At 50.7% G+C, this 17,702-nt stretch overlaps 2 protein-coding genes across 2 annotated transcripts; both read right to left on the minus strand.

Moving 5' to 3' along the window:
• Positions 1–892: 892 nt before the first annotated feature.
• On the minus strand, positions 893–2,863 carry LOC119846546 (sperm acrosome membrane-associated protein 3-like). The gene is made up of 4 exons (XM_038380348.2): positions 2,645–2,863; positions 2,103–2,261; positions 1,700–1,778; positions 893–968 (listed from the first exon to the last, which is right to left on the minus strand). Exons 1-4 carry the CDS (start codon positions 2,781–2,783, stop codon positions 893–895), a joined length of 453 nt encoding a protein of 150 aa, XP_038236276.1. The 5' UTR covers positions 2,784–2,863.
• Positions 2,864–13,790: 10,927 nt separating this feature from the next.
• LOC119846183 (homeobox protein SIX6-like) lies at positions 13,791–16,474 on the minus strand. The gene is made up of 3 exons (XM_038379454.2): positions 15,818–16,474; positions 15,250–15,413; positions 13,791–14,486 (listed from the first exon to the last, which is right to left on the minus strand). Exons 1-3 carry the CDS (start codon positions 16,157–16,159, stop codon positions 14,333–14,335), a joined length of 660 nt encoding a protein of 219 aa, XP_038235382.1. The 5' UTR covers positions 16,160–16,474; the 3' UTR covers positions 13,791–14,332.
• Positions 16,475–17,702: the final 1,228 nt, after the last annotated feature.

A 17,702-nucleotide genomic window follows, 5' to 3' on the forward strand; every position in this document is an offset into this window, starting at 1 on the left:
TGACCTCAGTGTAAGTGACTGACACTGGAATTTGAAAACATTTCATAGAATCATAGAATCATAGAATATCAGGGTTGGAAGGGACCCCAGAAGGTCATCTTTTCCCAAGTAAGCCACTGGGGATTTATGTAAACACAATGAAGCAATCACATGGGCGCAGCAGAGGATCAGGAAAGGCAAAGGGGCCCTTCACCATGCTAAACGAAGAAGTGTATTGAGTTTTGTATTTTACAGTTCCTTGTGTGCAAAGGGTCACTTTTCGCCCCCCTGCTGTGGGGATGAGCCTGACTTCCCTGAGATGGCCAGGAGAACTCCACCTTCCCCCAGGTCTCATTGTGGATAGTAGCTGCTTCAGAGTTAATGTGACAAGGGGGCCACAATAGATGGAAACAGGCTCCAAGGAGATGGATTACCAGAAAGGGGAACAGAATCCAGGATTCCTGACTTCCAGCTATTCCCACAGTCAGGAATACAACCCAGGCATCCTGACTCCCAGCCTGTCCCAAAGTTGGGAATAGAATCCAGGAGCCCTGACACTCAGCCCTTCCCCTTCCCCCACTCTTGTCACTAGAATCCCCACTCCCATCCCAGAGCGAGGGATAGAACCTAGGAATCCTGACTCTCAGCCCCCTCCCCCCCCCACTAGATCCTATTGTCTTCTCTAAATAAAACTTGTGACCCTTTTGTCATTAGACTGTCAGATAGCTTTATTCAGGAAAACCTGCTCTGCGCCCTAAGGTGCAATCCCACTAGGGGGACAACACTCCCCCACAGTTAATGGAGGAGAAGCAGTTGCTCACAGAGGATTTCAATGAGGTGCTAAATCTGCAGGGGCCTAACGTGACTGCAGTACACCCCATCTAGCAGGTCCAGGGCATCCCAAGGCGCTCCTTCATCTACTTCCCACATTGCATCCTTCCACCCACTGTGAGAGGTCATGGCCCTCACAGTGTTTCCTCCAGGCCAGCCTGAGAAGGATAAACAGAGAAAGCAAGGTCAGTGAGATCAACTGGCATTGAGAGCAGTGCTGCCACATGGGGATGGGTCATCCAGTACTAAGATGCAGCCACTTCTGGGTGGGGCAGCTGGGTAACAGCTATGCAGGGCTCGCTCACCAGGCTCTGAGATGCAGCTGCCTTTTGGGTGGGGCAGCCAGGTTACAACCACACAGTGAAAATGTATGGGGATAGCTCCCAGGATGCTGAGCAGTAGTTGCCTCCAGGGTGGAGCATTTGGGGAACAGCAACACTGCACAATGATTGCTTGTCCAGCACTGAGATGCAGCTGCCTATGGGCAGGGCAGCATGGTAACAGTCTTGTTGCTCTGTGGAGTTTTGTCTTTTGTTTGGTTGTATAAAGAGTACTGCGCTATACTGTATGTTTTCTTTACACTGCATTGTTTTGTGGGGTTGTCTGGTGTAATGCATTGTGTAGAGCCTTGTTGCACTAAATACAGCTGTATAACATTGTGTTTCATTGCATTTACTATGTTGCAATATGTAGTTCCATGTTGTAGCAGTACATTGTGTAAAGCTGTATAGAGTTGCGTACTGCTGTGCAGCTCTGTGTTGTGCAGTTCCATGTTACATGCTGTAGACCTGGGTTGGCAGTATAGTGCCACATTATACTGTGCTGCATATTTTGCCGTGCACTGCTACACCGGCACTCCACCCACACCCCTCCACCAGCTCCCCCTTACCAGGCCCCCATTCCCCTTGGCTGTTGCACAATCTGCATGGCACACACGATGTCATCGTTGATGTTACTGGTCAGCAAATCTGGTGGTGGGGGAGGAGGAGAGTGAGGATAGGGCATATCCCTTGGTAGTTCAACACTGTAGCATGGGAGCCCTGGTCCTCCTAGCAGGAAATACCACCATTCAGCCAACCAACCCAGCCCCCATTGTGCTGCCCTCTGCTGTCCACTGAAGTCAAGGGTGGCCTTCCTTTGCCATTCCAAAATGTCTTGGGCCTGACACTGGTTCCCTGACTACCAGGAGGACTTGCCCCCTACAGGGCCCCACCCTGCTCCCTGCCGCGCAGGTCTCTAGCACTGAGCCATGGCCCAGGGGTCAGCACTGGGACCGGAGAGGAGTTACTCACCACTGCAGTGCATGTGACAGAGGTTCCGGGTGGAGCTCTTGTAGTCATTGCACCACTGGCGGCTGTTGATCTGGAAGATGCCGTTGTCAGTGCTGCCATCAGCTTCATGATCCACGGTGTCCGTGTTGAACCGGCTTTCATGGTACGCCATGCACAGCCCTGGTGCAGGATTTAGTAATATATGGGGAGGGCAGGGGGAGGGATATGCACAGAGCCCCATGCGGGATGGGGCCAGGGGAGTAGGGTGACCAGATGTCCCGATTTTATAGGGACAGTCCCGATATTTGGGGCTTTGTGTTATGTAGGCACCTATTACCCCCGACTCCGTCCCCATTTTTCACACTTGTTGTCTGGTCACCCTAGGGGAAGGGATACGCACAGATTCCTAGTGGAAGGGCTACGCACCGAGCCCCATGGGGAGGGCAGGGGGAGGGATATGCACAGAGCCCCATGGGTGGGGCTGGGAGGATACACACAGAACCCCATGGGGAGGGGAAGGAAATATATGTACAGCCCCATGAAGAGGCCAGGGGATCACTCACAATCAGCCAGGCTGTAGCCTCGGAACCCATCCATCCCTGCCTGGTGCAGCACCTGGGCCAGCTCGCAGCGCCGGAAGATCTTTCCCATGTTCCCCACAAGGAGGCAGGCCACAATGGACAGGAGTGTGAGAGCTGCCATTCCTGCAGTGTGGCCGGAGCTGGAGGCTGCACTCTTGGTGACGTCTGAGCACAGCTGGGGCCCCAGGCCCAGCACAAGCTGCTTACACAAGGTGCACTGTGAAGGAGGAGGCAAGAAGTTGGGTTAGTGCCTGTTGTGGGACCTTATTGTCAGCAGGGCAACCATAGTAATGAGAGCATGAAGCCTGTCTGCCTGCTCTGCTGGGCAGCCCTCAGACTAGGGGCCATGGCTAGGCCAGCCAAGAGGGCCCAGGGGGCTAGCATAGCATGGAAGCTGATGGCCCCAGGGATCATGGAGTGTTGTCAGGGCTGCAGCGGTGCTGATGGCTGTCCTTCCCCCTTTGTGGGCCTAGCTGGAATAAGAACTGTGGGTTTTGGCCCCTGCCTGGATTCTTGGATCCCGTTCCAGATAGCTGCTCACTGGGCCTGTGGAGTGTAGAGCAGCAGCAAGTCCCAGATTCCTCCTGAGTGCCAAAGTCAGGGCTAGTGTTCCAGAACTCCCTGGGAGCTTGTGATGTCATGGCTTCACTTCTTCTAGAACCTTCCCTGTCTGAGGCATGGGTCTGTTGTGACTACTGGGCCTATAAAGTTTACCCTTACTGTGAGCTCCAAGATAAAAGTATGGTTCTAGCCCCAGCTTCGGGGGTGGAGCCGGGGAGTATTGATCTACTGTGTTAAAGCCGATCAAGTACAGATACACCAAAAGTTCTAAGTTACAGTCTATCTTTCTCCTTGTGGTGACAGACAGTCAATATCACTTCTAGGGTGCAACAAACATAAAGAAAAACAACAGAAAAATACCTGGGGATTACAGTGGATGAGAAGCTAGAAACGAGTCAACAGTGTGCCCTTGTTGCCAAGAAGGCTAATGGCATATTGGGCTGCATTAGTAGGAACATTGCCAGCAGATCGAGGGAAGTGATTATTCCCCTCTATTCGGCACTGATGAGGCCACAGCTGGAGTATTGTATCCAGTTTTGGGCCCCCCCACTACAGAAACAATGTGGACAAATTGGAGAGAGTCCAGCAGAGGGCAATGAAAATGATTAGGGGAACTGGGGCACATGACTTATGAGGAGAGGCGGAGGGAACTGGGCTTATTTAGTTTGCAGAAGAGAAGAGTGACATGGGATTTGATAGCAGCCTTCAACTACCTGAACCAGGGTTACAGAGGATGGAGGTAGGTTGTTCTTAGCCATGGCAGATGACAGAGTAAGGCGCAATGGTCTCAAGTTGCAGTGGGGGAGGTCTAGGTTGGATATTAGAAAAATCTTGGAATGCTCAGCTTTGTGGTTCACACAGCAAGTTTACACCCTTCTCTGAGAATGTATTCATCTTTCATATGGCAAGAAAAGTGATTAGAGATATTCAAATAACCTAGTCCAGATTAATGAGCCAGTGGGCAGCTTCGGAAATGGCTTGATGTAAATCTGATATGCCAGTAGCAAACAATCAAAGTGAGCACTGATTTACAGTGTGGTCCATAATCTGTGACTGGTATCAACAGTCACATTGTGTGTTGACTCGCATCTTCCAAAGGTGTATGAGATGACAACATCTGCCATGCAATGGTCTAAAATGGTTCACTGGACTCACCTTGTACATCAGTCATGATTTTAAAGATATTTCAGTTCTGGAATAATACAAGACCATTGTGTCTCTGTTGCTGCAATAGGAGTCAGACAACTGACCATAACAAACCTCCAAATAATGAATGGCCAAAGCTTTCACTTCTATCTTTTTCCCACCCTGCTGCATACGCTGGTTACCTTAATAGTCACCACTTACAATGGGGCTATAGTAGAAATAATGCAGATGGTGAGCAATTCATTGATTGGGCGTTGCTTGCAGAAGTCCATCATCTTTTCAACCGGAACCAACTTCCATCACTCTGAGGAAACACTGAACAAATCCGGTCCTTTCTGATGAAAGACAATAGTGGTGTTCCTCTGAAAACTTTTGTCATGGAGCCACATGATCAGTGCTGGACCCCATTCAGTGTGCCAGACCCCCAAAGGGTTTTACACTTCCCCCAGGGGAAGCCATGCAGCTTAGCTGCCTTCTTAGACCAGACCTCTGGGCCTGCAGAACTTGTGCTTCACCCCATGAGCCCTGTTCAGCAAGTCCAACTGATGACCCCTGATGAAGACTTACACATTTCAAGGACTAAGGCACCTTGCCAAGCATTTGCAGTGACGCTCACACAGCCTTGTCAAAAGAGTCGAGTTTATTAGTAATCTGGAATACAGCACAGGCAATCCTTAGGTTAGCACATAGGAATGAAGGTTAAAGCATAGTCTACTCTGGTTAGTGCAAAGCCCATTTAAGCTGTAATGAATCCCATTGTTCAAGCTCTGTCTCTCTGCCCATCCGACCTCCTTGGTCTGAATCCCTCCAGCAGCCAATTCTTATTACCTACCTCACACCTCTCCAGTCCTTTGTTCCCTAGCTGAGGAGATGCAGCTCAGCCCCACTGCTGAGAGGCGGAGAAGTCTATCTATCTCCGGATCATTGATTGCTAGCTATCAGTATCCAGGCAATTGAATTTGCCATTGTCTTCTCAGATGCTCCACTGATATGGGGATTGAGACCCAGGCAGCTAGGTGACACCCATATCTATGTCTCTTCACCACCCCTGAGAGGAAACATCACTTTTCCACCATGTAAATAACAATGCCACACACAGGGGAAACTGAGGGCATGGCTACACTTGTGAGTTAGAGCACATTAAAGTAGCCCCGGGTACCCTAACTCACGATGCATCCACACTGGCAAGGCATGTAGAGCACCCGGACTCCGCAGTTGGAGCACTCCTGGTAATCCACCTTGGCAAGTGGAATAATGTTTGATGAGCCCCCGCTGGAGTGCCGCAGCGCCAGTGTGGACACTCTGGTCTGTTAACATGCTCTGATCGGCCTCCAGAAGCATCCCACCATGCCTGTTCTAGCCACTCTGGTCATCACTTTGAACTCTACTGCCCTGCCCTTAGGTGGCCACCATCAGACCCACCCTTTAAATTCTCTGGGAATTTTGAAATTCCCCTTCCTGTTTGCTCAGCAAGGCGTGGAGTGCTCTCAGCTAATCTTTCTAGGTGACCGTGCCTCCACGCACCACGTGATCCCCAGTATGGAGCAATGGCGAGGTGCTGGACCTCATCAGTATTTGGGTGGAGGAAGCTGTCCAGTCCCAGCTGTGCTCCAGCAATAGGAATTACGATTCCTTCGGGCAGATATCAAGGGACGTGATGGAAAGGGGCCATGACCAGGACGCACTGCAGTGCAGGGTTAAAATGAAGGAGCTGCAGAATGCCTACCACAAAGCCTGCGAGGCAAACAACCGCTCCAGTGCGGCCCCCATGACCTCCCATTTCTACAAAGAGCTGGATGCAATACTTGGGGGCAACCCCACCTCCACTCCGAGGACCACCAGGACACTTCAGAGCCCAGTTCAACAAGGCAGGAGGAGGAGGAGGAGGAAAGCGGGAGCGAGGGTGCTGAGGAAGAGGGAGACACCCCGGCATCCCTAGATGCATGCAGCCAGGAGGAAGGTAGCCAGTTGCAGCGGCCGGTTCTTGGGGAAGGACAAACACCAGAAGAGGTTCCCAGTAAGCAGCTTTTATTTTGGGAAGGAAGTTCTTTGGTGCGGACTCTTGGGGTGAGGAGGGTTAGGGCTGCATGCATGCCTAGCTGCGGAATAGGGCATTGATGTGCTCTTTCACATTCCGGTACAGCTAATTTAGACCCATCAGTTTGTATGTATAGTTGGGATAGTGTTTTCCAATGTGCATCATTTTGCATTTATTTACATTGCATTTCATCTGCCATTTTGTTGCGCAGTTTAGTGAGATTCCTTTGTAACTCTTCCCAGTCAGCTTTGAACTTAACTATCTTGAGTAAATATTGTATTGTCCACAAATTTCACTACCTTGCTGTTTATCCCCTTTTCTAGAGCATTTCTGAATATGTCGAACAGCACTGGTGCAGTGCAGGTCCATAGGGGAACCTGGCTATTTACCTCCCTCCATTCTGAAAACTAACCATTTATTCCTACCCTTTGTTTCCTATCTTCTTTGGAAGTCTGGATCCCAGCTTCCATTTTTGCTGCAGCAGGGCAGGAAGCACTTTCTGTTACGCAGTAAATATCATTATGGAATTCTAATGCTGACCGCCTGGTCCGTTTGAGGACTTCAATACCCATGTACCACTATCAGATAAAAGTGCTGCTTCTCTAGCTCAAGTAGATATCTATGCATGTGGCTATGATTTGAACCTGTGACTACTTGCATATGAGACAGACAGCTTTCACTAGCCCAAGATGTTGTACTGGCTTGCTAAGTAGAAAGTTCTGCTTTTAGCAGTGACATTATGGTGTTCGCTCCACACTGATCTCCTTGAGAAGGAGGTGTGTGCCATAGCCTCTAGAGGGAAGACTGCCAAACATTTTCTGTTATGAAGCCAAATTTGTCTTGCCTTTGTTATGCTCCCAGACTCTCCAGATTGGAGCATTTTATTGGAGAGAAGAGATTGAGCTAGACCCCTCTGCCTTGGCTGTCCCACCACAGCTAGTGATGGAATTCGCTCTAGTGGAGCAGCGTGTCTATTGGGAGGGGGAGGCAGTGACAACCCCTGAGGGATTCTTTCCAGACAAAACCCTTCACAAGCAAGAGTTGAGGCAGTTGCATCTGAAGAAGTGGGGTTTTTACCCACAAAAGCTTATGCCCAAATAAATCTTAGTCTTTAAATTGCCACCGGACTCCTCATTGTTTTTGTGGATATAGAATAACATGGCTACCCCTCCGACAGTTGAGGCAGACACACCCCAAAAGCCATCAGGGAAGGAAGCAGCCTTCCCCATCCCATGCAGAAATGGTCTGTGACAATCTGAATGACCTTGAACAGGATGGAAGAGGGAGAAATCTTCATCTCACCTCAGCATGTGGGGTACAAAGGTTAACCCAGCGGGAGGGTGTGGAGGTCAATCCACTACTCCCTGTACCCAGAGAACCTGGGAGGATGCCACAGGATCCCCAGGCCCTGACCTGAGAGGAGATGGAGCAGAGTAGGGGATTTGGCTGTGAGAGAGGCTCCTGCCGTGGTCACAAGCAGTGTGCATGGTTCAGAGCCAGGCCTTGCCTGGTCCCCCATCTGATAAAGGAGTTAATTCCCATAATGCCCCAAGAGAGTGAACTCCAGGGCAGCACCAGGGTTGCTGATGCCTTAAGGAACAAAGTCACCATCCCTAGGCACCGGGTGGGAGGAATAGGTCTCAGGTTCACATCCAAAGGTTTTGGGGTGACAGGTATAAGGGGGGCATGGGAGACCTCTGCTGCAAATCCTCTCTGCAGGGTCTAAAACGAGCATGTGTATATGAGGTAGTTGTCAACCAGTGGTTTATGAATGATGTGCCAGCTTGTTATGAGCTGATTTATTATATGAATAGATGAAATTTGAAATTAACAGACATAGTAGCAGACATGGCACAACCTTCAGGCTTTCCCAGGTTACTGGTCCAGTCCCCTTGCTGGCCCTTTTCCGAAAGGGGAAGCTGTGACAGAGATTTTGCACTCTTGGGCAGGGGGCTTAGGGGGCTGTTTTTGTTAGTGACAAAAGGGAAAATAGAATGTTTGAAGTAAAATGTTTCAGGTATTCCATATGTGGAGTCACCTCTGAGAATGTTCTGGACCTTTGTAGAACCTCATGGAATCTTCCAGACTTTCTGAGAACTACATTTTCCTCCAACATCCTAGAAGGTCAGCCATGCTCTTACGGGTATATAAGTGTAAGGGGACTGTTGCCCCCTTACTAACATTCAGTGGGGTTGTTTTAGTTGCTAGCTCCCAGTACTAAAAAGGGGGAAGGGGTCGATGGGGAATTAGGACCCTGAGACTGACAGTCCCCAGGAACAATGGGGAGAGACCAATGCTCCAGGTCAGCTTGAATGACAGGGCGGGCAGGCTAATCAGGGAGTCAGGAGGCCAGGGATGTCCCGTCCTCCGGGTGAGCTGGAATTGCCTGGATCAGACAGAGTGGGGCCAAGCCAAGGAGAAAGTAGGGGATCAAGCTGAGCTGGGGAATAGAGCTGGGCTCCAGAGGGACCAGAAAAGCAGCCCAGAGAGAGCAGACCCTGTCCTGGGAGCAGAGCTGCAGCCCCAAAGCCAGAGGCACAGCCCAGAGAGAGCAGACTTGCCCTGGGAGGAGAGCTGCAGCAACCAGAGCCAGAGGGGCCAGAAAAGCAGCCCAGGAAGCAGGTCAGTGCTGGGAGCAGAGTCACAGAAGCAGCTTGCAGAGCAGACCTGTCCTGGGAGCAGAGCTGCAGCAATCAGAGCTAGAGGGGCCAAAGAAGCAGCCCAGGGAGCTAGAGGCAGAGCAGCAGCAGTGCAGACAGAGTGGTGCAGCTGGGGGTAGAGCAGTCTGGAGCTGGGTGCGGTGAGCAGCTGGGGAGACTGAGGGGGACCCTGGGTGCAGGCCCAGCACAGGGAGACACCTCAGCCAAGGGACTCTGCAGGTCAGGCTTGGATCATAACCCCGACGGCGCGGACGACACTGGGAAGAAGGGTCCTACCACTTAGAGCCTGAGAGCATGTGGCCACCCCCAGAGCCAGTGTCCAACCCACAGCATCCCTGCAGCAAAGCCAGGGCCTGAGAAGAAGGCCTGGGACTTAGAAGGAACAGACTGTGAACTGCCCTGACATTCCAGAGACACTGTGATGTTCCCTGTCACAGCGTGGCCTGATGTGTTTCCGTTAATCTTTCCCATTTTTCCTTATCCTTTTTAAAATTAATTGTAGATTAAATAACTTGCATTTGCTTTAAACTGTATGTAATGGTCAGTGGGTCAGAGAAGTGCCCAGTGCAGAGAGAGTACCCCGGAGTGGGGACACCCTAGCCCTTGTCCTAGGTGACCACAGCAGGGTTGGGGGTCGAGCCCCCCAGGAATCCTGGGCCCAGCCATGTTGGAGTTACAAGGACTCTGCCTGACAGGAGAGTGGAAGGGGAGTCCTCAAGGGCAGGGAGGCCACTGGGTAAAGGAAGTGGGAGCGAGGACTTAGATCCTTTTGCTAGCCCACTTCACCGGGGTAGTACAGAAGCCAGGAAGATTCCTCAAAATAGCAGGACTATTCCCCCGCTTACATAAGGGTCGGGGTGTTGCCCGCCAGTCAGTGAGAAATAAGAATGAACTGAAGTGAAGGAAGAGCCCAGCTGCAACTTTTTTTATATACATATAATTGTGAAAGTGTTGGCTCTCTCTGATGCTGTGCTTCAGGTCGTGAGGGCAAAGATAAGAAAAGCAGCCTTTTGAACGAGTGTTAACATTCTAATGCTGTCACCTACTGTAACTCTATTTAATACTGGTCCACACAATGTTGGTGCACAGATCAATTTCTTGATGTTAGTAAATTTCAGTTATTCTTAAAATTAAAGTTTCTATAAGCTTAGCTAAAACAAAATTTGTATTTGCTTAAAAATGTCATTAATATATACACATTTACAGATCCTAGCATACTAATTTATCATCTTATATGACAGGGCTAAATCATGCATGCAAATTGTGCATCAAAGTCATGAAATGGGCATAAAGGCAATAAATAAGGTATTCAAAAGTTTAACAAATGGTGGGGGTGTGTGCGGGATTTGGTGTAAGGCTGGCTCTGCTCTTGGGCTCACAAGGCCATGGTATCAATTGTATAAAGGTTGTATGTGTTCATGTGGGCTGGGGATTGTATTCTGGCCCCACGGGAGTGTCCTTCAGGAACTAAAACCACTGCAGGGGGTGGGGGGGTGATTAAGGGAAACCTCTATGCAGTGGATGAGCAGCTGGATATGAGTCAGCAGTGTGCCCTTCTTGCCCATAAGGCTAACAGCATATTGGGCTGCATTAGTAGAAGAATTGCCAGCAGTTTGAGGGAAGTGATTATTTCCCTCTATTCGGCAAAGGTGAGGCCACACCTGGAGTATTGCGTCCAGTTTTGGGCCCCCCCACTACAGAAAGAATGTGGACAAATTAGAGAGCGTCCAATGAAAATGATTAGTGGGCTGGAGCACATGACTTACAAGGAGAGGCTGAGGGGACTGGGCTTATTTAGTCTGCAGAAAAGAAGAGTGAGGGGGGGATTTGATAGCAGCCTTCAACTACCAGAAGTGGGGTTCCAAAGAGTATGGAGCTAGGCTGTTCTCAGTGATGGCAGATGACAGAACAAAGCAGAATGATCTCAAGTTGCAGTGGGGGAGGTATAGGTTGGATATTATGAAAAACTATTTCACTAGGAGGGTGGTAAAGCAATGGAATGGGTTATCTAGGGAGGTGGTGGAATCTCCATCCTTAAAGGTTTTTAAGGCCTGGCTTGCCAAAGCCCTGATTGGGATGATTTAGTTGGGGTTGGCTCTGCTTTGAGCAGGGGGTTGGACTAGATGACTTCCTGAGGTCTCTTCCAACCCTAATCTTCCATGATTCACATACTGCCTTTCCAGGAGAGAAGGCTACTGCATCTGTGTGTGTTTGTGTACACATGCGTTTGTATCTGTGCACAGATGTCCATATGTGTAGCCCTCCAGCTAGCTCACACAACCTGGCTGTTCTCTGTGACTCAGCCAAAGCAAGAGCTGCCCCATCAGTTCCCACTGTGCTGTTGCCTTGGTGGTGGTGGTGAAGGGTTGGGGTAGGCAGTGCTGGGGATCAGGGTTCATCCCCTCAGGGAATAGGTCAATCCCCATACACAGCAGGGGGCCAGGGCCTAGAGGTGTATCTCTGCCATGGGTGAAGGATCTGCATACAAACAGCCCCAGTGCCCTACCCAAACGATGGACTCACCTCTGCTTCAGGTGAGCAATCCTTGTATAAACAGCCACTGTGCCTCGCTGCAGAGGATGCTGCATCTCAGCACTGGGTGTAAGCAGCCCGGCCCACACACTGAGCCCCAGACAGATCCCTGGCTGACAGCAGAACCCAGAAAGGGTAATGAGCATCAGGAGCTGCATTGGCTGAGGACCCCAGAGACCTAGGGGAATTATGGACCACTACAGCAGAAGACAATGTAGGAGGCAGCCCAGGGGACTGAAACATTGCTCCAGTTGTAGAACCAGGGAACCGGTCAGCATGTTTCGGGGGGATCCCCACTGCCAGGGCCCTAAAGTCTATACAGAACCTCACCGTCCCTTCAGACTTTGGGATCAGGACTATTGGGCTTCGTCATTCAAGCTGGGACTCTTCCATTATCCCCCAGTGCCAGCCTTGCCTCAAGTTCTTTCTGGACCACTTCCCACCTTTTTCTGGGAAGTGGGCAATTCTGGGTGCAGACCTTCTGCTTGGGAATGGTGTTTATATGGTGACTGGTAATGTTCATCTGTACTGGATGGAAAGATAAAATGGAGGGAAAGTCTTGGACCAACTTTTGTAGCCTTGCTTTTTGTTCTGGGTCTGAGACCTGCCAGGGCTCTGCTTTGGGACTCAGAGGAGCAGAAGGACCCCAGTTCCTCTACCCCAGATGTCCCACACTCCTAGGTGGTGTCCCACTTCCCTGATGGGCCAATAGACCACACATCTCCATGGAGGTGGGCAGCTTTGTTGACTCTGGCCCTTGGGCCATGCAGTCTATTAAGGAAGGGCCGCTTTATTGACTCCAGCCACTAGCCCACTGAGCCCTGTAAGGAAGGGCCACCTATTGACTTAGGCCATCAGGCCATACTGCCCTGAGCGTGAGGGCAGTCTAAGGGAGTCCAACTACTAGACAGTACTAACCCGCTCGGTAGTCAGTCACCATTATGGAATCTAGCCGACGGCAGTACATCCCTTCTGTTTAACCATTCATGACCTGACACCCTGTGACAGGGTGTACCTACGCTGCAATACAAGGCCAAATTGTCCTGACTCTATGGTTTTTGTTTCCAACTTATGGTGGCTGAGCATACAAGGTTATGCTAAAGCCATACACAAGATGGATGTGGTCATATCAAGTCCAGGTCTCTCATAACATATATTTTTCTTCCCCATTGACTTAGTTTCCTGTAGCACCAGCTATTCAGAGTGTGGGGATAGCAGGTTAGATTCCTGAATCAGGCCCTGGTGAGCCCCAGTGCCTCTACATCTGCACCGCTGCTGAGCCCCAATGCATACTGGGACAGGACCGTGCAGACTCCCTGAGAGGTAGGTTTCTCTAGGCCCCAGTGCATGCTGGGAGAGAGCAATGGAGAGAGGCCTCCTCTGCAGCTCAGCACTGCGGCCTTACCCTCACCCACCCCTCAGAAGGGGGTAAAAATCGTATCTTTCCCGCTCAGGTTTAACCCTTCTGTCAGGTGGAGTCAGCAGCAACAAGGGCCAGGTTCAATATCTAGGGGTGCCTCTTTACAAAACAGAAATAGCTTCAACCCCCACCCAGTAATTTGGGAAAATTAAACATCACCCCGGGCATCTCTAAGAGGTAGACTCGCAAGCATTGAGTCTGTGTACAACAAAGAACATTTTTAGTAAAACGGGAAAAGGAACCCAGCATTAATTTTGGAAAACACCACAATTCAAAAGTATATGACCATGAGCAAACACCCATCTCAGAGTACACTGGGCAGTGCTCTTTGCCTCAGTTTCTCATCTTGCAGTGTAAAAATACACTACTCTCCCCAGTGCATCCACCTCACAGTTACTGTCCTTGATCAGCAAAGACCCATAGTTCAGAGGTGTGTTCACATAAGTTCACCCCCAAAAGTGTTGAGCACTGCTTCTGTGTTCACCATTGCAACTGTCTCATAGTTGCTAGTGTTCACTGGGCCAGGACTATCCACTGGGCCACTGCTACTGCCTTTTCTCTGCTGTAATATCACATTCTGAGGTTCTACTACTTAAAACAGCTCTGTGATTTTAAGAGGTAGAAGGAAGCCTGACATCTACTGCAGGCTTTGCAGTTTCTTTCAGTCCATTACTACCATACCCCAGCTCTAACGCTCAGCATCTAGTTATCAGTGATTTCAGCTATAGTGATTACTGAACACACACACAAAAAGTCTAATCAGCTCTATTTTTAAACACTACAGAAAACAGTAGCAAATAATGCCTAGAATTTCCATACCCCCCAGACATGAACTCTCACTCTTACTCTTTCTTCTGCCCTAGGCGTTGACATCCCTGCCCCCTGCATAGCAAGTGAGATTCAGTTTAGGGTGAGTCCCTCAATCAGGGCAGGCTAAGTACAGTTCTGCTGCCCTTTACTCATATAATAGGGATAACATTTCATTACCCCTGCATTCTATAAAGTGATTTGTAACCCAACACCAGCAAAAACTGATCACTTCGGCAAAGCAGCTCCATCATGCTGTGCACCTAGAAAGAGTAGGTGTGTTTACGCAAATACAGTCTGTTCCTAAAAATCTTTTCATCTTGGCTCATTGCTAGATGTCAGAGGAGAGTTCATTCAGCCTTTGCTTACACAAGTAATCCTTGTCCTGTGGCTTCTGGCTGGATCCCCCTGCAGGTCACATCCTTCCATGTCATCCAGGGGGGATGGTGGGGATGGAGAAATCCATGACTCCTACCCACGCCTGGCCAGGTGTAGGTCTCTGCTGTTCATAGACTGCTCTTGCTGTCACTGATGGTTGAGGTGGGATGCTTCTGCCTGCTGAGGGCACTGCTGTGCTCTTGCAGAGATCGGGTGTCACTCAGGACTACAATGTCTTGACTCTCAGCCCTGGGAGGCTGGGATGATGAATCTTTCTGGAGTCTGGGTGTGGGGGCAATTAATAACGCAACTAGAGAATTAAAAGCCCCATTCAATTATAGTAAACCCTCTCCCAGCGTAAACCCTCCCTGCAAGTTATTAGTACCATGCTATGGCCATGCAAAGAGATCCTGTCCAAGATCAGGGCCTCTTTTGTGCCAGATATTGTCCAGACCCTATCCAAGATCAGGGACCCATTGTGCTGGATGCTGCACAGACTCCCAACCTAGACTGGGTTCCCCATTGTTCTGGGCACTGCACAGTCAATAAACAGGCACTGAGAGAAGTAGGGAGCTGCATCAGGTCTTTGGAAGAGGAAAGAATAGAACGCAAGTGTTCTGATCCCATGTGCCAGACATGAGGTGCTCCTGGACCAGCCCTCACGGCATGGGAAATAGGTTGGCAACATTTTCTCCAATAAGCAAGGGGGCTACATTGGGATCCCCAGGGACTGAACCTGAGCAGGCGCACCCTGAAGCCCCACTTGTATTTGGAGGGAATAATAAAACCACATTACTGGGAGATTCAGTTTGGCTTTCAGCCCTGAAAGCTACTTCCCGCAGAACTGTGCCCCTTACTGAACCTCCATCCAGCTCCCTGCAGCACTACATCCCTTTCTGCAGCGGTTCTCAACCAGGGGTCCGTGAGCCCTTTCGGGGTGGGGGGGCCCACTTGACCCTGTGGCTGAAAACCAGATCCCGAGTCCTGTGTGCTGCAGGCTAGGACAGGCACCATCTTGGATCCTGGGGAGGTTCAGGCCCCTCACCTGTTCTTGGCTGAGGCAGCACGGTCCCGTTGTCGTCGGTTCTTGAACCAGTTCCCCACCTGGGTAGGGGTAAGGCCAGTGGCATGGGCCAGGTGGCGCTTGCGGGAGGGGATGGGGTAGGGGTCCTGCAGGTACCATTCCCGCAGCAGGTTCCGTGTCTTCTCCTGGGGACAGAGAGAAGGGCAGTGGGATGGATATCAACACAGGGATGGGGTCAGCAGGGAGACCCTTATACCCTACCCTGATGAGCCTCCCCAGCCATTCACCGTCCTGGTGGGCAGCATAATCCACTGCAGTCTATTCACTAGGTGGTGGTTGTGGGAGACAGGATCATCCCCTCCAGTCTGTCCCAGCTGAGGAGAAGGTGGGCTTGCCCTACAGAGCATTCCTCTTGGGGCGGGGGGGAGGGGGTAGAGTTGTCCCCAACAGTCTATTTAATCATCGCCCACAGTCTATTCCCTGGAGGTGGGGGATTGTCCCCTACAGTCTATTTTCTCACCAAGGAGCTGTCAATCTGCTGCTCATGACCCTCTTCCTCTCCTGCCCCACCACCCAATGCCCTGCTCACCTTGAAGCTGCTGGCCCTGTGCTGGATGTTGCTGTTGGAGAAGGATAGTCTCCTGCATGATGGGTACTGGTCCAGGCCCCCCAAGGTCCCTGGGACCCCACAGGGTGAGGCCTGGCTGCAATAGGGTGCCATCAGGGCTGTGGTATGGGGGCCCAGCGGCCCCAGCTCAGGGCAGGTTGGCACCCATGGAGGGGCCTGGTGGCACCTGTGGGCAAGGGTAGGCGGCAGGGCCCAGAGGAATCGTGCCAGACGCTCGAACTCCCCACTCTTCTGCAGGGCCTCACAGATTCGGGCCACCTGCTCTGGGGGGAAGAGTGACAGACTAGGTGGTGGTAGTGGCATTGGGCCAGTGGGGTGATGGGACCAGGGCAGAGAAAGGTGTAGGTTTGGATATGGGATGGAGAGGTAAAGTGCAGGAGGCAGAGGTGTATAGAGCAAGAACAGGGGAACAGGGCGGGGGATCGGGATGGGAGTATGGGATGGAGGAGGGATGAGGCAGGAATCAGGGTGAGGGGGGATGGGGCTGGAATGAGAGGAATGGGACAAGCAATCTGAGTATGGAACAGAGGGTTATGGGTCTGGGATTGGAGTGTGAGGAAGAGAGAGGGACAGGGAAGAGGATTGGGGGGGAGACCTATAAGAGGCAGACAGAGGGAACTGGACAAACTGAGGATGGGAGAGAGAAACAACAGAAATGTCGTTAGTGCCACTACCCAGAAACTAGGCAGAGCTTTTCATCAGTCCCGTCCCCCCCGTGCCCTGGGCAGTGCCATGGAGGGCCACCTGGCTCAGCCAGATGACATGGCAGCTCTGAGGTTTGACCTCCAGACTCACCAGCTATGCTGACTCCCTTAAAGCCTCAGCTCCTCAGACTGGGGGGGGGGGGGGGAGAAAGGAGGGGGGAATCACAGCCTCCATGGAGGGAAAAGGCACTTTCTAATCTTTGTGTTTGTGGAGAGAAGGCTGGGGACATGACCCCCACCTCCCACGAAGGCTGGGGACTCAAACTTCCCCCTACCCGCCCACTGAAAGTTGTTGATGTGATATATGCCCATCCTAACTCCTCAAGGAGGCTGGCACCAGACCTCTGCCCTTCAAGAAAGCTGGAGATGTGATCCATGCTCCCTTCCCACAAAGGCTGGAGACAACCCCCAGGTCCCCTGAAGGGTCACAAATCAGAAAGCAAAGAAAGAAGCTGAACGTGGATTACTTTTAAAAATCTTGGTTTGAAGCCAATCTCATATGATTTTGAGTGGTTGACTCTGCTGGCTCAGTCAGGGACCCAGAGAAAGCAACTCACCTGTCATGTGCTAATGGTGGATTGGTTGGAGATGGTTAGAAAGAGGCCATCATGCCAGGCCATCCAGCTAGGTACTGAGAATATAGATAAGACATAGGGGCTGGGGATCATTTCTGGGCCCTAAGGACTCAGGAGCCCCAATGAGAACCAGCAGACCAGGGACTTCTAGTGTGATATCGTGAGAGAGCGATTAAGAAGGAGCAAAGAGGTAGGATCCCTTGGGATATGACCTTAGTCAGCCTAACAATGAGTCCTGCATCTGGCTTTGGGGTCCACACTTCAAAGAGGATGGTGACAATTTGACAATCCAATCCATAATAGTGAATAATTAGGAGTTTTAATAAAGAGAATTTAAAATACGATCTACCTATCCACCCTCTCTAATATACAGCTATTCATCCAATATGTATCTATCCATCCAATCCATATCTATCTATCCAGTCATTGTGACAAAGTCAGGCCAGACAGCTGCAAGAGGGTGTGGGAAGGCAGACATGTTAGCCCTAGAATGTTAAAGGCCCTCTTCCCTATAAGCTGAGAAGGGGTTACCTCAGGTCAATTAGGAACACCTGGATCCAGTTAAGG

This window comes from Dermochelys coriacea, chromosome 21 (genome assembly GCF_009764565.3).
Source record: "Dermochelys coriacea isolate rDerCor1 chromosome 21, rDerCor1.pri.v4, whole genome shotgun sequence".
NCBI lineage: Eukaryota > Metazoa > Chordata > Testudines > Dermochelyidae > Dermochelys > Dermochelys coriacea.